Below are 18,538 nucleotides of genomic sequence, written 5' to 3' on the forward strand. Positions count from 1 at the left end.
GTCTGAGGCTGGATTTCAAGTTCAAGTCCTATCTGGGCAATTGAGTGATTTAGTAAAACCTGTCTTAATAAATAAAAAAGGCTGGAGATATAGCTTATTAGTATAGTACCACTGAGTACCAATGAGTTTGATCCAAAATAAAACAAAAGAACGATAATAACAAGAATAAAACAAAAATAAAAACAGGTCACAAACCAAGTGTGGTGGTGGATGCCCATAATCCCAACACTGCAGGAGGATGAAGCAGGAGGATCACAAGTCCAAGCATAGCCTGGCCAATTCAGTGCCTTTAGAAAACCTTGTCAATAAGAAGTACGTCAATACATACTCAATTTTGGAAAATTAACTTAATTAAAAAAGACAGGAGAGGAAAGAGAAAAACTAGAAGAGTAATCCAGAGCCCCAAAATCTAACTAACAGAATGAAAGAGGAAATTATTAAACAAAAAACAAAAAGAAAAATGTTTCCCAAACTAAAGGACTAAGTCCCCATGTTGAAAAGATCCAGTGAGAAACCAACACAATAAATGACAACGGTTTGCATATCAAGGGGCATCATTGTGAAATTTTAGAACTCCAAAGATAGTGAGGGACAGCAGGAAGTCTCAATGGGGCCGAACTACCAATCAGGTAGAATAAAAATATTTTCAGCCTAGCATTATAACATTTAACTTCTAAGCATTTTCCTCTGGAGGCAATAAAAAGATGTCATTAAGCTATTGGGGCAAATTTAGAGCAAGGCATGTAATTCAGGAAATAGGGTTGTAACACAGAAATGAAGTGAGGGGAATTCCCAGTATGATGGCAAGGGAAAAGAAGACAAGGTAGAACTGGGAGATGCAATTGAGATTATCTGATGGATTTAGCTACAGAGAGGATGAAGGGAGAGCAGGGACAAGGAAAAAATGAGAACCAAGACCTGTCATGTAAAGGTACAAGATCCCAATGATGAATGTAATTGTACTGTATACCTAAAATGTACCAATAAACTCAATGAGGAGAAAAAAAGAAAACTATACTGAGAACTAGCAGAGCATATGAAGAAAAAAACCTGATAAAAAGTAAAAATGACTGATAACTCCAAGATAAATTTCTATAATTAACATAATTATTGCACAGTCACTGGAACAGATAAAAGCAATTGAATGGTTTTTGTTAACCACCCCAAATTATAATCAATTTTGGAACTGTCATCTTTGATACTTATTACGTAACTTCTCAGGTGTGTTTTCAGTTACTTGCAGCTAAAATATCCAAATACATCTCGATCACTTTTCAGAAGAGGAATGAAATGAATGAACTAAACCTAGAGTTTGAAATTTATGATGATGAGAGAAATTCCATCATTTATTAGCTATACAACCGTGAACAAGTTATTTAATGTCTTTGTTCCTTAATTTCCTTATCTATAAAGTGAAGATAATTATATTGTTGAGAGGATTAAATGTATAAAAAAGCACTTAAGAGCTAAATGCCATGTGGTACCTGGATTAGAGCCAGGAATAGGGGGGAAAAAAGACAGTAGTGGAAAAAAATGGTAGAATCAAGATCTGTAGTTTATTTAATACTATTTATTGTACCATTATTAATGCCTTACTTTGAAAAATGTATCATACCATGTTAGATATTAAGGGTAGTTGAATGAATTATATATAGGATCTCTGTGCTATCTTTGTAATGTTTCTTTTTCACATTAATAATTTTTAAAAATTTATTTTTATTAGTATGTGTTTGTAATACATTAAGTTTATATTCCTTGCAGGGAATTGGTACATTACATATCTTAATTTCTTTTTCATCCCCTTTCTCTCCCCTTCTATTCCCTCCTTCCATCTCTTGATCCTCTTCCCATTTGAGAAATTTATAAAATAAAAAAGTACTTTTCTTCTACTTCTCACCATACAAAATAGATCCTCAGCCTGATGGATAAAATGGACTTCATCTCAAAGATGAACTTCTATTTTTAAATTTTTGTGGCACTAGAGATTAAACCCAGGGGTTCTCCAACAGTGAGCTACATCCCTAACTCATTTTACAAATTTTTTGGAAGCAAAGTCTGACTAAGTTCCTCATGTGGGATTTGAATTTGCAATCTGTCTGCCTCAGACTCTCAAAGTGCTGGGATCACAGAGATAAACATTGTACTTCAAAGAACATCATCAAGAGGGGAAATACCAGGGAAAATATAGAAATGGAGCACAAAAGAGCAATCAAGTCAGAAGGGACATCCAAATTAGTAACTACAGTGGACTCTTGACTTACAAACTCAATTTGTTCATGAGGGCTCCACAGCCTTCAATGTCTCTCTCCTGCACATAGGCAGATCTCAGTGTCCTTAGAAAAGATATTGGCCCAGGATTTCTCAGTTAACTCCACAGGACAGGATGTTGTAATCTTCCTTCCAGAACTCTTTAAGCCTTAAATCTGTATCTGAGATCATCTGGAAGCACAAGTGGCCAGCATTCAGGTTGTAACTCAAGACTCTGGGTGTAATTTAAAACTAAAATTCTGGTCATAATCCCCATTGTTCACGTCGGGCTGGTCATAACTGGAGGGTCCACTGTATTTACTGAAAGGCCTGTACTGGTTCAAGGGACTTCAAAGATACATCGTGCAACTTTTCAAAGGGTTCAGCTAGGAAGAGTAGCTGACACTGACTGAGGAAATACTGTCGCCAAGTCCTTTTGACTCCACTGCATGCATTCATTGTCTCCAGTCTCACCAAAGAACAGTTTGGTGACGAACCAGAAGCTTCTCCAATTTAGACCCACAAATAAACAATTCTATTTTAGAGAAATTAGTGAAGCAAATGAAAGGTTGTGGGATCCGTTTAAAATAGTTACAGTGTCAGGGGCCGAGAGCCAGACCAAACAGCACAGCTTCCCACACACCCCACTCGGCCTGTGATTACTCAAATCCCAGCCCTGGCCCCGAGAACTGCCTGCCAGGAACATCCCTCTAAAATGCACGACTGCAGGGCACTTTGCCAGGCAAAGGCAGAGCTGGTTCTGGCTTTAGCCATTAATCGACTGAGTTACCTGGGAGGAAATACATGCAATTTTACTTTATATTTTAAAATTTTTGCTTAACACCACAGTTCCCCATTCTGGTTTTCCACCACCTCACCTGACAGTTTGCTTTTCCAGCTCTGCAGACTGATGGTAGGGTAGGAGAGAGAGGTGTGGCTCAGCTTTCCTTAGGCTAAGCAGTGTAAGCCTGACTGTAAGTTTATCTGGGTAGAGTGTATGTAGTGAGGCACCAAAAGTTTTAAGACTTTGTTTTTGTAAATGGTACATGGTTGGTATTACCCTGTGCTTTCTTTCAGTGACCAGTGCAAAGGCAGAAGCTAGATGTTGAGACAAATGAAACAGAAGTGACAATGCAGACGGGTGGGGAAAAAGATGTTCTCTCTTCTGCCCAGGAAGACTCTGCCTGGTCAGGGTTAGGCAGGTCCAGACACAATGTGCCTTGAGAGTAGAAGCACAGCCAGAACTGAGAAGCACCTTTTCCAGGATTATGTGAGGTCAGAGGTGACAAGAAAGACCATAGAGCCTCTGCTGGAGAGGAAGAGTCCTTGGTGGGGGAAGAGATGAGGCTCCACACACACAATGCCTGCATTGGCGGCTCTGTTCTGGTCAGAGGTGGGAGCTGTGTGCGATGGCTGCCAGTCCTGTTCCAAAGCAGAGGAGGGGAACAGTTAGGAGCTCCAGGTGCATCTCAACTGCCACAGCATCTCTCAGGCTTGGAGTCTCTCAACTGTACAGCATGCACTTCCTTTCAAAAAAAAAAAAATCAGAGAAACAACATCTGTAAAGTGAATTAGTGTCTTTCCATCTCAGCCTGTTGTTACTGATGGCTTCAGAGAAAACCCTATGCAGTCTCTGAGTAAGTGCCTGCCCAGCAATGACGAGTGAGGACAAGGCAGCCTTCCAATCGCGCTGCAGAAACAGTAACAACTACTTTCTGAGAGTTCAGGAGATAAGCCCGACGCTCGCCCTCCCTGCAACAGTGTAAGATGCTTCATTTCCACTTTTGGTAAAATCTAGAGTGCAGTAGCCATATAACCACAGACCCAACCAGGTGACATTACCACCTACCAATGTAAGGTCACAGGATCGGAGAATGGGGGCACCGTGCATGGAGGGTGGCACGGACAGGAAAGGGGCCCCTCTGCCATGCTGGATGCACTCTCTGAATTCCTGTGGCACTGCAGCTGAACCCATTCTCTCTCATCCCTTACGTGTAGAGAGACAGAAGCTGGTCTGTGCCTTGAACCAGAGGAGCATTTAGTAATTAAAGGGCTCTGGAGCTAGGCTGGCTGCATCGGAATTCTGTGTTTTCTTCTGACATTTGTATTTTACCGATGTTCTTCTCATTTCAGTAGTGGAGAAACTGAGGTAAAGTGAACTATTCTATTATTTAATCAACAAATATTTGTTGAGAGCCAAGGCACTACTGTGAATGCTGGGGCTAGAGAAAAAAAAATCTCTGTACTCATAAAGCTTGCATTCTAGTGTGAAGAGATAAATACTAAACAAAGGAAGACATAAAATGCAAAGAATGACAGGCAGTGATCAGCACTGAGGAGAAAAGTAAAGGTAGGAATAGGCTGGCATGCACCCATGCACGCATTCATACGCACTCACTCGGATAGGGTCTCTCGAGGCAGTTCAGGCTGGCTTTGAACTTGCAGCGATCCCTTGGCCACAGCCGCCTGAGTGCTGGGATTACAGGTATGTATCACCATGCCAGGCTTTGTGAAAAGATTTTTAAAAAGGGTCAGAGAAAACTTCCTTGCAGAGACTTGAGCAGAGAGACATCTGAAGGAGGTAGACAGCCAGCCTTGTGGAACCTGGCAGAAGACCATGTCAGGGAGGGCAGGGCCCAGACTAGGGTCTGGTGTATACAAGGAATAGGAAGATCATCCACTTCTGAGATTTGTCCAGGATTAATCAACACCAAGCTCAAGTCCCAGTTTAATGCCAAAGTTCTACAAGTAGACATATTCTAAAATTTTATGAGCGTTGTGAATGGTCCTCAGGTTTTACCTTTTAAAATTATCATTAAGTGAATAAATTATAAGCTGTTTTTAAACAGATCAGTATTTTTAATACTAGTCATTTCTAAGTGTTCAATTCTGTGGCATTAAGTATGCTCAGTGTTTTGCAATCATCACTATATGCTTTCCTCATTCCAAACAGCCGTTCCGTAACCGTAACTCCCTCTCCCCATCCTCTGGTAATTACTCTATGTCTCTATGAACTTGCCTATTCTAGGTATCTAAGTGGAATCGCATGTATCTGGTCTATCTCATTTAGCATAATGCACTCAAGGTTCAACCATATTGTACCACGTATGAGAACTTTCTTTTTATGGTTAATATTTCCTTGTACGTATCCACTACATATACCCATTCATCTGTTGGTGGACACAATTTATTTCTACCTTTTAGCTCTTGCGAATACTATGAAAAGGGCTTTGTAAGTACTACCCAAGTCCTTCAAGTATGTATCCTGGGTCATATGGTAATGTCATGTTTAACTTTTTTGAGGAAAACCAAACTTTTCCAGAATGGCTATACCATTTCTGCAGTCCTAATAGCAATTCAGAAGGTTTGGACGTTTCCATATATTTCTCAAATTTTTTTTTTTTTTTTTTTTTTTTTTTTTTTTTTTTTTTTTGGAGACGTAAGTCTTACTATGTTGCCCAAGCTGGTCTTGAATGCCTCAGCTCAAATTTCGGGTCCTCCTGGCCCACTGGACTACATGTACGTGCAGCTGCACCTGTTTCCCTTTCGCAATAGTAACTCCTAATAGGTAGGAAACAGTACCTCACTTTGATTCAGATTTTCACTACTAGAGTCAAATTTGTGCTGTATTTTCAATAGGTGTACATTTCTGTTTGGCTCTAGTGTCTTGTTTTTTACCCAGTTTTAAACTTTTAGTTTTCAATCAGGGGTAATTTTCATTCTGCCTACCCTGTTGGTAACACCTGACAATGTCTGGAGAACTGTCACAGCTGAAGGAGGGGTTACTACAGGCATCTAGTGGGTAAAGGCTAGGGTGCTGCAAAAGATCTTATAATGTATGGGGTAATCGCGTGCAATACAAATTATTTGGCCTCAGATAGTGCTAATAGTGCCAAAGTATAGAAACCCTGGATTAAATAGCTACTTTGTCATATTTCATGTATCTTCATAAAGTGCTTCAAATCCTCTTGGGCACAGAGCAGAACAGAGTGAACTACTGCTTGTGAACTAAATAATACAAACATTGTGATACAGTGGCAGAGGCATAATTTTCATAGTGGCTTCCATATGCATATTTAAAGCACGCATATTTAAAGCACACATTTGAATGAGCTTATTGAATTAATTTAATATCTTAAAGTATTACAGGAGATAAAAATATTGCCACTGATATTTTCAGTTACCATGTTCCCAAAGAAAACAAATCTAGACATGTCTATCTAAAATTGAAAAATATTTACTGAATGTCAGTCGTATTCCAGAGTCTCTGCTTGGCATTAAACATGTGGGTGGGCCAGGCAGGTGGATTAGTCCCTGCACTTACATAGAACAAAGAGAAATCTTACACCCACTAAGACAAATCTCCTGACAGGCCAAACATTCTTTAACAAGTGTTTTGAGGTCTCTTCCCCCTTTAAAGTTGAACAATTTAAGGAATCAAATTCTTATAAAATGGAAAGCTTTAATTGTTTAAAGCAAAGGCACAGGTAAACATTTCAGGTTATCATACAATGTTATAATAAAAAAATTCCAACAGTAAAATGAAATACATTGTAACTTTGCATCTCTGTAGTATACTGAAAATATTCCAGCACCTCTTCTTTGGAGTGAAGAGATGTGTAGATCAATGGATGTGATATAAAAACTGGGATTATAAATAGCATTCACTCTACTTTTAACTAGAAATTTTAATTTCTACAATTTAAGTAGAATTAAATGAAAGTGAATTAAAACATTTTGTTAATGTAAAGCAGCAAAACTTTTAAGCTAAAACTTGTTTTAATAAAGAAATCACTGATTTCACAAAATGCTAGCTGTCAATGGCTGGTATGATACAAGAGGCAAGCTCATCATGAAAGAACTTTACCAAAAGAACTCATATATTTTTACTTTAAATCTGAATATTACAGTATATTATGTAAATGATAAAGTAGGGACCAAATGATTTATGATGTCAGAATTAATATATTCCAAAATGTTTACACCTTATTTTCAATCAAAGGCACTATCTGGAGAGTAACAAGCTACATCATGTTCAGAGCTGAAGAAAAGTAACTGACCATTTAATTGAAACGCCTTAGTAAATGGCTGAGTGGCTATAAACTAGGAAAAAAAAAGTATATTTGTAAAGTTTTACCTTTGACTATTTTTCTAAGAAAAAAATCGCCATTTTTAAAAAAGTCTGTTGAAGTGTTTTCTTGAACTGTTTCATTACTTCAATGCAATTTCCACTTACTCAGATCACTGTGGTTTCTACTCCCAGTGTATCAACGTAGGGTAGCAATGATACCAGCAAGGTAAACTATCCCAAGGGAACAAGTTTTTCGACTGTGATTCATTTCATTCACTTTCCCCATAATACTTTTCAATGCTAAGTGTTTAGGTGAATAACATTTATATGAAACAAAAAAAATCAGAGGTTAAAATATATTAGAACATAATCCAATGCCCCAAATGTCTTGAATGAAATGGAGTCATAACAGGGCATATTATCCTACTGCATCCCAAAAGCCAGGGAGATTTAAAATTCTTGTAAAGTGTATTTTGAAATGCAATCTCAGCATGTTGCCCAGGATGGTCCTGAAGCCTGCCTGGGACTCAAGTAACCTTCTTGCCTCAGCCTCCAAACAGCTGGGGAAAAGGCACGTGGCCCTGTGCCTAGCTTAAATCAAAGAGCTTAAATAAGAAGTATTTCTAGTTTTTCATTTTCCAAATTATAAATCAACAAATTAAAGTTTACTTACCACTATTCTTTTAATATTCAATTCCTAATTAGAAAGAATGCTTAGGAAATTCTCTAGTATCTTTAAAAATTAAGAATTCAAATGTGATTCTAGTAATATGTTCTTAAAGTTAAATTAACATTTAACTTAATGAAGCATGTCCTAAAGATCAAGATCAATGATTCATCTTTTAAAGAACACTGTTAGCATTCTGGAATTCATTCCTTTCTCTATCCTGCAAACGTACAGATATCCTTCCAAGATTTTTTTATAGAACAAAAGCTTTCTTATAAAATAGCTTGGTTGGAGATTTTGGTCAAAGATAGAGTACCTTCCCAGCATGCATAATGCTCTGGGTTCAGTCTCCAACACCATAAAATAAAGATCAAAGAAGGTGTGTATAAAACAGTTGGCACACTTTACATTTTAAATTGTTCTGCAGTATATGACTGATTAATGAGGAAATTTTAATATTTCAAATCATTAGCTCAACAGTTAGCAAATGGCTTGATCTTTTATTAAGTTCAACTCAAGTAGTAAAAACAACATTTTGGAGTATCTAGATCAAGGGTTAGCAAATCTTTTCTGTCAAGGGCCAGAGAGTAAATATTTATGCTACATGGTCCATATGGTCTCCATTACAACTACTCAACTCTGCCATTATAGTATAAAATCAGCCATAACATATGGTAAACAGATAAGCATAGGTGTGTTCCAGTAAAACTTTAAGGACACTGAAATTGGAATTTTATATTATTTTTATGTGTTACAAGATAGTCTCTTGAATTTCTCTAAATTATTTAAAAAAGTAAAAGCATACAGCTGACTGGAATTAGCCTTGGGCTGCAGCATGTTGTATAGTTCACTCCAATTTTAAAAATTAATTCATTTATTTATTGCAGTGATGATGAGCTAACTCAGGGTCTTGTATATGACAGACAAGTGCTCTACCACTGAGTTACCTCTCCAGCCCCATTCAAATTTCTTGATGTAGGGGTCAAGACACTAATCTGGCCATGCGTCATCTTTACTTGGGCAGTAACCCCTTCTTAGGCTGATAGTAAAGAATTTCAAAGGAGAATCCCAAAAGCATTATGGTTCTAGAAAGTAGTATCTAGGTGTAGTATCTATACTTGTAAACTGTGTAGAGGTTATGAGTGCAGATATACAGGCAATATATTTAAATCATATTTATTTAAGTCAGTGCTGGGGATTTAGCTTAGTGGTGCCCCACCACCTGCCTCACAAGTGCAAGATCCCAAGTTCGATCCCTGGTACAAAAAAACAAAAACAAACTAATTTATTTAAGTCATATTGTCAGAACAGTAGGGAAATGAGAAATTCATTAGCTAGACGTTTTAAAAAGCTTTGGTGTCAGACAGATCTGGATTAAAATCTGCTAATTATTAGCTTATCACCACAGGTAAATTATCTAACCAGTAGAATTTAACCACTAGAACTCAACCACTAGCATTTAAACGCAGAAGGCATGTTTTCAATCTCATTTATCAGGCAAACAAATAGCTACAAAGGCTTTGCTGGAAAAACAATCCATACTGCAGCATAAGGCTTAACTTCTGGTTTTAGATAGCAAACTACTTTTGTCTCTTCTATTCCATTCTATCATAACTGTTTCATGCATGCTGTTGCATACATAATGCTCTGCAAAACTGTACTTTCATACAAAGTGAATCTTACTTTCCTCTTATTGTCTATGGCTGTTCTTTTCACAAGCTGCTAATGAAAATGAAAGTGGAAAGTACCCAGTCAATACACTGCTTTCATCTTTCCATAGGATAAGGATAATTGGTTATTTCCACCAATTTATCAGTAATAGGCATTTAGTTTTTTCTAAGAAAAAAAGACTAAATGATACAAAAGAATTTAAAAGGATTCTTATGGCTTTATTTATTTGGTAGAAACGAGACAATCTGAAGATAATGTTCGTAGATTATTTGCAGATATAATTGTTGTGCATCTTGGACCTCAGCCCACTGTTTGAATTATAGTAAGTATAATATTAGCACTAATTAATGTGCTATAACCTTTTTTTTTTGGTACCAGGGATCGAACTCAGGTCCTTGCACTTGCAAGGCAGGCGGCGGAACCACCTAGCTAAATCCCCAGCCCTTACTATAACCTTTTTAATCATGAAAAATGTATTAGTTACATATACACGAAGTATATCACCAATAGTGTTTTTGAACAAGTTATAAATCTGGTAGTGTTGAATACTAAGCAAAATATTAAAGCTATTAAAATATTAGTGTCTGATTTTTTAAAAATTTTAACCTATTATTTAGACATCCTGTTAGAATGCCCACAGCAGTCATTTTGCAAATATGTGTTCCTCAGATAAAATGATGTTCAGTGTGGGGTGGTGCAGATTTATAAATATGTACAAATAATATATTCGCAGTTAATCTACTATCTGACCAGTAACTACACACAGAAGCATTAGACACACATAAAAATTAGAAATTAAAACTCTCAAAACAGATAAGTTAAGTTGTATTTATAAAATCATACAGAAAAAAAGCTTTGTGTTTGAGAACCTTGAGTAGATCACTAATAAAATAGTAATTTTAGTGAAAAAAATATCTCCCAAACACACAAAAAAAGTAAAATCAGGTATCTATCTTGATCAAATGTCTATAGACAACTACCTTGAAAACAAATTAATAGACATAAATATACAATTTGTTCACAGAGCATAAAATATTGCACAAGAGTTGTTTGTCTGGAGAAAATTAAATTTTCCATAGTTTTGAACTTCAAAACAGCTCCCACGTTTAGATAGTTGTATTTTATAAACAAGAAACAATATTCAGTAATACTGGTAGAAACTTATTTTACTTGTTAACCATGTTGCAGTCTACTTTCTGGCAATGGAAAATCAGTAGTGAAGGTTTGGCAAAGATAAAAGGCAGGTAAGTCTGTAAAACATAATATATGTACATATGAATCAGGTATGTTCCAAATATCCCTTAACTGATCCCTTAAAGAAATCCACAGTCCAGGTCACAGTGATGGTCAGACAGTGGTTGAATATGACTCTCTCCGTGGGGTCTGCTCCTTCGAAACCTCTTGATCGCTCTCTCTGGTCTGTAGCACACTGTCTTCTGTTTCACTCTCACTACCATCTGCCACAGTGGGGTCCAAAGACATTGGGACAGATCTTCTGTGCAAAGGAAAACCAATGCCACTTTCCTGTAAGGAATTATCTATAAACTCTTCATCGGAGGAATGGAATGATTCATCATCTCCTATTAAATGGTTGACAATGTGGATTCCATCAAAAGGAGGTTGGCCTGAGAAATTCCTCTGGCCTTTTAAGCACCTGAGCTGTTAAAACAAAAATCCAAGTTAATACACTCAAACTGAGGAAAATACACATATATAGCAAGAAAGCAAATGTTTCATGTTTAAGAAGATATCTTGATCTATTTTTGTTTTACAGGTATAGTAACAACTAACAATTTTTGAGTGCTTGCTATGTGTATTTTGTAATTGGCACATAACTTCATTTAACTGAATCATTACATAGTCCTATGCAGTAGATTTAATTATATCTCATTTTATAGATTATGAAATGGAGACTCGGTTAATTTGCTAAAGTTCAACAGCTAAGAGCAGAATTGAGATTTAAACTAGGCCTTCATTGTTCTAGGAAAAAAATAATGAACTCCATGTACTCATTCATTACTTTTAACAACTTCATGGAAAATTCAGATACATTACACCCCTTATTCTTGAAGTAAATCCCAGACATCCTATCAGCCCACCTGTAAATACTTCAACTATGTTTCTAGAAGATATGAACTTCAAGACCGTATTTTTCTTTTTCCCCCCCGGTACCAGGGATTGAACCCAGGACCTTGCACTTGCCAGGCAGGCACGGCACCACTGAGCCACATCCCCAGACCTTAAGACTGTATGCTTAACTATTACAGACACTATCTTGAAAGTGTGTCTATATTCTGTAAATGATGACAATGATCTACAAATCATTAAAATCTGTTGTTTCTCCATTCTGCTATAATATTTCACTACACCACTATCACTTGCAGTTAGAGCAGAAACATTTTGCCTTCTCTACCCCCTTTCCTCAGGGAGGAGTGACTTTCACTAGGGAGGAAGAGAGAGGAACAGAATGTATTAGTTAGCTCCTTCTCTCTACTTCCATTCTTGGGAATCAGACTGTCCCTCTGAAGTTTTACAGGGACAGACTCTCCTGTGGGGAGAGCTGAGGAGGTCAAATGCTACCTGTAGTTACCGGGATAGGGGTAAGGGTTCCTCACTAATTCTAGAGTTCCCTATTGGAGATTATTGTCTCATCTAAATTTAAATCACACTTTCCAAAAGCAGTTTTATCAGGATTAAAGTGATTTCTTTTCATCATCTGCCAGACTTTTGCCTAAATTCCTTCAAACCCCCAAACTCACCACCATGGATAACATCACTTGCACAAACATATAATTAAGACACCAGTCCTGTCCTCAGGAGTTTGTGTTTTAAACATAAACTTTAATTTTGGTATTCTTTCACTTGTTTCATTTTTCCAAACACCAAGAATTTTCTCCTACAATACTGTAGAATTAAAAAACCTTAAAAAACAGTTATTAATTACCAAATATCTTAACTATTAAAGATCTTGCTAAAATATTCTCTATGCCTCTTATCCTTACTATCAACCTTCATTCTCATTTCTCAGGGACAAATTCCTGGTCATTATCTTTCAAATCTTCAGATAAAAGCAATGTGAAACATTCAGGAAGTATTACATACACTTTCAAAACTAACGGTTCTGAAAATAAAGACATTACAGTCCTGCCAAACACCTCCCAGCTTTCCTGACAGACTTCCAGGAAGAAGTGAAGAAACCTCAGTGTTTCCCTGCTTGTATGAGACAAGGGGAAACATGAGAAATGCTGGGTCTCAGTGCAGTGATGTCTGACACAGGTAGACTTTCAACTAAAAACAAATGCTCCTGCCCTAACCAACAAAAATTACAGTGAGGTACAATGGGTTATAAAGACCTTTCTCCTTAGCAGAAAAGAAGAAATCTAAACTTAGCTGAATCTTTAGGGAAAAGGCACAGAGCACCAAAAGACTTCCTTGAGGCTGTCATACTCATTGCATTATAATTGCTATATTCTGATGCAACATCCTATCACCCTATTGCAACACATGATTTATAGCTCTGAGGGTTAAACTGAGTCAGTTAATCTCTTCCTTTCTCTTTTTTTTCCCAGACACTTTAAAGAAATATTATGGAACACATGTCTTTCTTCTTCCTGGCTGTTGTAGGAGTATGGCAAAAGAACCACAACTTCTCAATTGTTTGGAAAAGCTGTGGCTTTCCTATGTCCTAAAAAAATGTATTGCAATTAGCCGGGCATGGTGGCGCATGCCTGTAATCCCAGCACTTGGAGGCTGAGGCAGGAGGATGACTGTGAGTTTGGGACCATCCTGGGCTACATAGTGAGTTCCAGGTCAGTCTCAACTACATAGTGAGACCCTGTCTCAAAAAACAAAAAAATGTATTTCAATTAACACAATGGAGTGTTTTATCAGATGTAATTATGCAAAATTAATTATAGGTTGAAGGATCTTTTCCTCAGTGTCAAAGGATATGATTAATTCTTATTTGAAAACTGTTGATATAGCAAAGGGAGCGGAGGTTTTTGGAGGAAGAGAGAAAAAGGTGAAGGTAAAGGACTATCTGGCAAAATTTAAGCTATTTCACAGTAATCCTTTGGACTTAAAAGTGCACACAGTGGTTCTGATGAGGGAAGAGGCCTGCAGAAGACTTGGAAGAGGGTATCAGGGCAGGGAATTCTAGGGTCAAGGGTATGGTCTGAAAATGGTTGCATGGGCTTTACATGGGCACATCTCCTGGTAGATCTATTTTGTGAGCTGGCTTGGCTGTAAGAAGGCCAGAGCTGGGTCCGCTAAAATGTAAGTGTACTGGCTGTTTGCATAAAAATGCTATACTTCTCGACGTGGTGGCTCATACCTGTGATCCTAGCGCTCAGGAGGCCATGGCCAGAGGATTGCCCTGAGTTCAAGGCCAGCCAGGAGTACATAGTGAATTCAAGGCCAGCCTAAACTACATAGCAAGAACCTGTCCAAAACAAAACAAAACAAAAAAATGCTGGACAATTTATCCTGATTACTAAGTGTTCAGGAGTGAATTATATTTAAGAGCAGACAACCAATCTTCCCAATTCCCTTTCTTCTGAACAAACAAAACTTACATTTTATTATGAGTAGCAAATTTAGATTTGTATATTTTATAACATAATCCAATGATCATCTGCATCAGGAGAACCAAAGACAACTATTAAAAATGTAAACTTCTTCTCCAATCTAAGGAATCAAAGTCCTGTGAGTAAAATCTCAGAATCTGATTTTTTTTTTTTTTTTTTTTCCAGTACCGGGGATTGAACTCGGATCCTTGAGCTTGCAAGGCAAGCCACTGAACCACTGAGCTAAATCCCCGGCCTACAGAATCTGATTTTTAAAGCATCTTAGATTCTGATATACTCTATATTCTGAGAATCATGCATAAGTGGGGTACAGAGCAGTGGTAAAATGTTTGTCTAGCATGCATGAGGCCACGGATAGAAACTTAGCACAGGGGCAGATGTGGGGACCTAACCCATTAGTTAAGGAGTTGACTGAACTGAAACGGAACTCTTAATTACTTAGGACAAAAATGCTTTTGAATGATGAACATCTGTCTTATGTGTGTCTGATAATATTCAAGTGGATGCCATTTTTCCAGTATTACAACCAAGCTAATCTGGGCCAACTTCACCACCTAAAGGTCAGCATAAGAGCATTCTGTTAAATAGAGTCTTTTCCTGGAACTTTCTCCTGGTGTAAACACAAGGTTTAGGAATGTCTATTTTTTGTGTTTTTTTTGGTACCAGGGATTGAACTTGGGTCCTTGCGCTTGCAAGGCAGGCAGCAGAACCACTGAGCTAAATCTCCAACGGAATGTCTATTTTTTTAAAAAAGCTGATTTTTTTGTTTTTGGTTTTGCTGAATTCTCCTTTGGGTCAATCAGGAGATCATGAATCTGATAAAAGACACTGACTCCTACCGTCTGCCTCTCACGTACAAGGTTCTGAGTTTGATCCTGGTACCAAAAATAAAACAAAACAAAAACAAAAACAAAAATCATTGACTCTGTCTTGAAAAGCATACATACTTAATTTAGCATACTATCTTGAGGCTCACTGTTCTTCCTAGTGTCTGAATAAATAATACAGGAATATCCATTGCTTTTCAGCCTTTTGGCTAGATCAAGTGTATGAATATCTTCATGATGCTAAGCAAAAACAAATTATTTTGTGAAATACCGTAATAAATTTTTATCACTGAAGAGAAAAAGCATTGTTTCCCAGTGAAATCAGGTAAGAGGTTTTTGTTTGTTTGTTTTTTGAGACAGGGTCTTGTTCTACAGTCTAGGATGGCCTTGAATTATGTAATCCAGGTTGGTCTCAAACTCACAATGATCATCCTGTCTCAGCCTCCTGAGTGCAAACATTTGCCACCACACTGGGGCCCAGGCAAAGGTTTTAAAGTCACTAATGTGACTGGAAGTACTTTTGAGGTTCACCAAGGAAAGAGAAGCACCAGGATTCTCTGGAATTATAAGTAAAGGAACTTGTCTCTGAAGAGAATCTTGGGGCAACTCCAAAGGAGGGCCTCAACAAGATTACCCTACAATAAAGGTCAAGGTCAAGAAGTCCTGCTCAAGGATTCAGAACTTCCTGTCAGATTTTTAGTTTTTGAACTCTTAAAGTTTGAGTAGAATGCCAAATATTATCAGAGATTTGAGGATAGCATCTAACAGAAATCAAGGAAAAATCCAACAAAAAGGAAACAGACTATTTAGGTAGAAAAAAATTTATTTCCTGTGAAGATATACCTGTAAAAAAGAAACTACAGCTGGGCATGGTGGTGCACACCTGTAATCCCAGCACTTGGGAGGCTGAGGCAGGAGGATCGCTGTGAGTTTGATACCAGCCTGGGCTACACAGTGAGTTCCAGGTCAGTCTCAATCACATAGTGAGACCCTGTCTCCAAAAAAAAAAGAAAAGAAACTACAGAATAACTGTCAAAAATGGTCTTCATTATACTTTTTAGTTTGTGCACTTACTACATAAAAAATGTTTCAATTTAAAACAATTAAAAAATAATTTCATAATCCACTATCCTGAGACAATCCATTAACATTTTAATGTATCTTTTAAGATTAGATTTTTTAAAACTCTAAATGCTTTTCAAAAAATATATTAGGTCATGTAATAAGTTTTCTAAAAAAGTTTTTCTGTTTTGCCAAAAATACATTTATTATGGTCACTACACCTACTTTTTTTTTTTTGGTACTGGGGATCGAACTCAGGACCTTACACTTCAGAGGCACACGGCAGCACCACTGAACTAAATCCCCAGTGCCTACATATTATTTTTAATGACCTGATTTTTCACTAACATATCACATTTTTCAGGGTCATAATCTTTTATAGTTGCATAGTGTTGTTTAGGAAAGCAGCACCATCTACTTAACCAATTCTCATGCTGGAAGATTTAGGTCTCATTTCCTTTACAAAAAATAGCACTGCCACAAACATACTGAACACAGAGCTCTGCAGTTGCCTTATTATTCCTTTAACACATAAAGGAAGAAGTATAAAATACAGCACAACGTTTTCAACATTCTTAAGAACTCTGAATTCTGTTTGAGCCATCCTTCAGCAAACTGGTAAGAATTCACACCCTCAACAACACTGCACGTAAGGTTCTTGTTCCTACAACTTTGTCCCACCTTTGGCTTTTTTTCTTCTGTATTTGTCAATCAGGTAAGTGAAAGGTTTCAGATATTTTATCATGAAATATTTAAAACACAAGGAATAATTTAGTGAACCATGATACTGTCATTATCTAGCTTCAACAATCACCAAATTATGGCAACTTTTGTTTCAATTTAACAATACATTCCTATGCCTGGATTTTTATATCCCCAGCTTCAAAAGAGACATTTAAAAAATAACTTTGGCCTATTGAACTGAAATGTTTTAAACAAAACTGTATTATACAATCTAATTCTGCCTTTGAGATTATTTTGTCCTCAAATATGGGTAGGTAAAATTAGTAAAAACAAGCTTATTGTACACTAAAACCACTGTTTCCTTTTAATGACTGCCTTCTACATCTTTAATGTTTACAAATAACTTATTTTAGGTACTGGTTACATCTATACATTTTCCAAATAACATCAGCTAAAAGAGTCACAACTTCCAGAGAAACTACCATGGTCTTGATGACAATTCAACTCAGTAAGTCTCTCTGGAATCCCTACTGTGAGAATGTCACTGACAATAAAATTACCCTTCTGACTTCCTAATTAACTAGATCAGTAAATGATAAATTTTGGTACTCAAAGAAACATTCCAGATTTATTATTTTAAAAAACAGAATTCGGAGCCCTACTCAGACATCTAGATTCATCAGATGAGCTCAGGAATCTATTTTAAACAAGTACTCTAGGTGATGAAGAGGATGGTTCATAGATCCACTTTGAAAGACACTACTCTAGATAAACCATATTTAGGGACTGACTATAAAAGGATATTATGAAAATCTGGATTTCAATCTCTAACACTCATAAAAAATTAGCTTTAAGAGTAATAAATTTGTCCTTGAAGATTGTTACCATCTTCACATGTCCATTCACATTTTTAAAATACCATGGCCTAACTGTGGACACAACTGACTAATATAAAGAGATATGAGGTCAGTTAATACTTCTTTTTCTTTTTCTTTTTTTTTTTTTTTTTTTTTTTTTTTTTTTTTTTTTTGTGTGACTAGATCTTATTATGTAGCCGAGGATGGTCTCAAACTGATGTTCCTCCTGCCTCAGCCTCTCAAGCATTAGGATTACAAGTGTACACCACCATACCTGGTTTAAATATTTCTTTTAAGATACATCTTATTTTAGGAGGTTACAAACACCTCTACCATCTAGTTTCAAGTGCAGGCCCAATGCAGTGTATGCGTGTGTGTTTTCAAACAGTCCTAGGGATTGGACTCAGGGCCCTGGCACTGAGCTACATTCTCAATCCTTTTTATTCTGAGATAAGGTCTTGCTAAGTTGCTACGTTGCCTAAGCTGGGCTCAAACCTGTAATCATCTGGTCTCAGCCTTTCAGAATGCCGGAACTACAGGTATGTGCCAACATGCTGGGGTCCAAAGGAGTGTCTTATGGACTTTGTCACTGAAGAGAACCACCCAAAGTTAGGCACTTCAATGTGTCAGTCTGCATCGGTGCCAGAGAACACGTGTATATATAAAACAGCATCAGAATCTTTTCTTCCTCCTTACCAAATGTTAACTTTTAAGTTCAAGTTTTAATCTGAGAATCAGCTTCATGTCTGGGTGATGGATTATATCCCTTAAGAAATAACATGTCAGGGCCGGGGATTTGGCTCAGTGGTTCCGCTGCCTGCCTCGCAAGCCCAAGGACCCGCGTTCGATCCCCAGTACCAAAAAAA

The 18,538-nt window shown here is 37.2% G+C and overlaps 1 protein-coding gene across 7 annotated transcripts in view; it reads right to left on the bottom strand.

The window, feature by feature from the left end:
• Positions 1 to 9,202: 9,202 nt before the first annotated feature.
• Positions 9,203 to 18,538, bottom strand: part of Evi5 (ecotropic viral integration site 5) — a 216,369-nt gene continuing 207,033 nt past the window's right edge. For all 7 annotated transcript variants that reach the window (XM_010644910.2, XM_010644913.3, XM_010644909.3 and 4 more), the window contains one exon: positions 9,203 to 11,315. In XM_010644910.2, coding sequence (XP_010643212.1) covers positions 11,004 to 11,315 — 312 coding nt within the window. In that variant the 3' untranslated portion in view covers positions 9,203 to 11,003. The remainder of the gene's footprint in view (positions 11,316 to 18,538) is intronic.

This window comes from Fukomys damarensis, unplaced genomic scaffold (assembly GCF_012274545.1).
Source record: "Fukomys damarensis isolate Sample0158 unplaced genomic scaffold, DMR_v1.0_HiC HiC_scaffold_33, whole genome shotgun sequence".
In the NCBI taxonomy this organism is placed as follows: domain Eukaryota; kingdom Metazoa; phylum Chordata; class Mammalia; order Rodentia; family Bathyergidae; genus Fukomys; species Fukomys damarensis.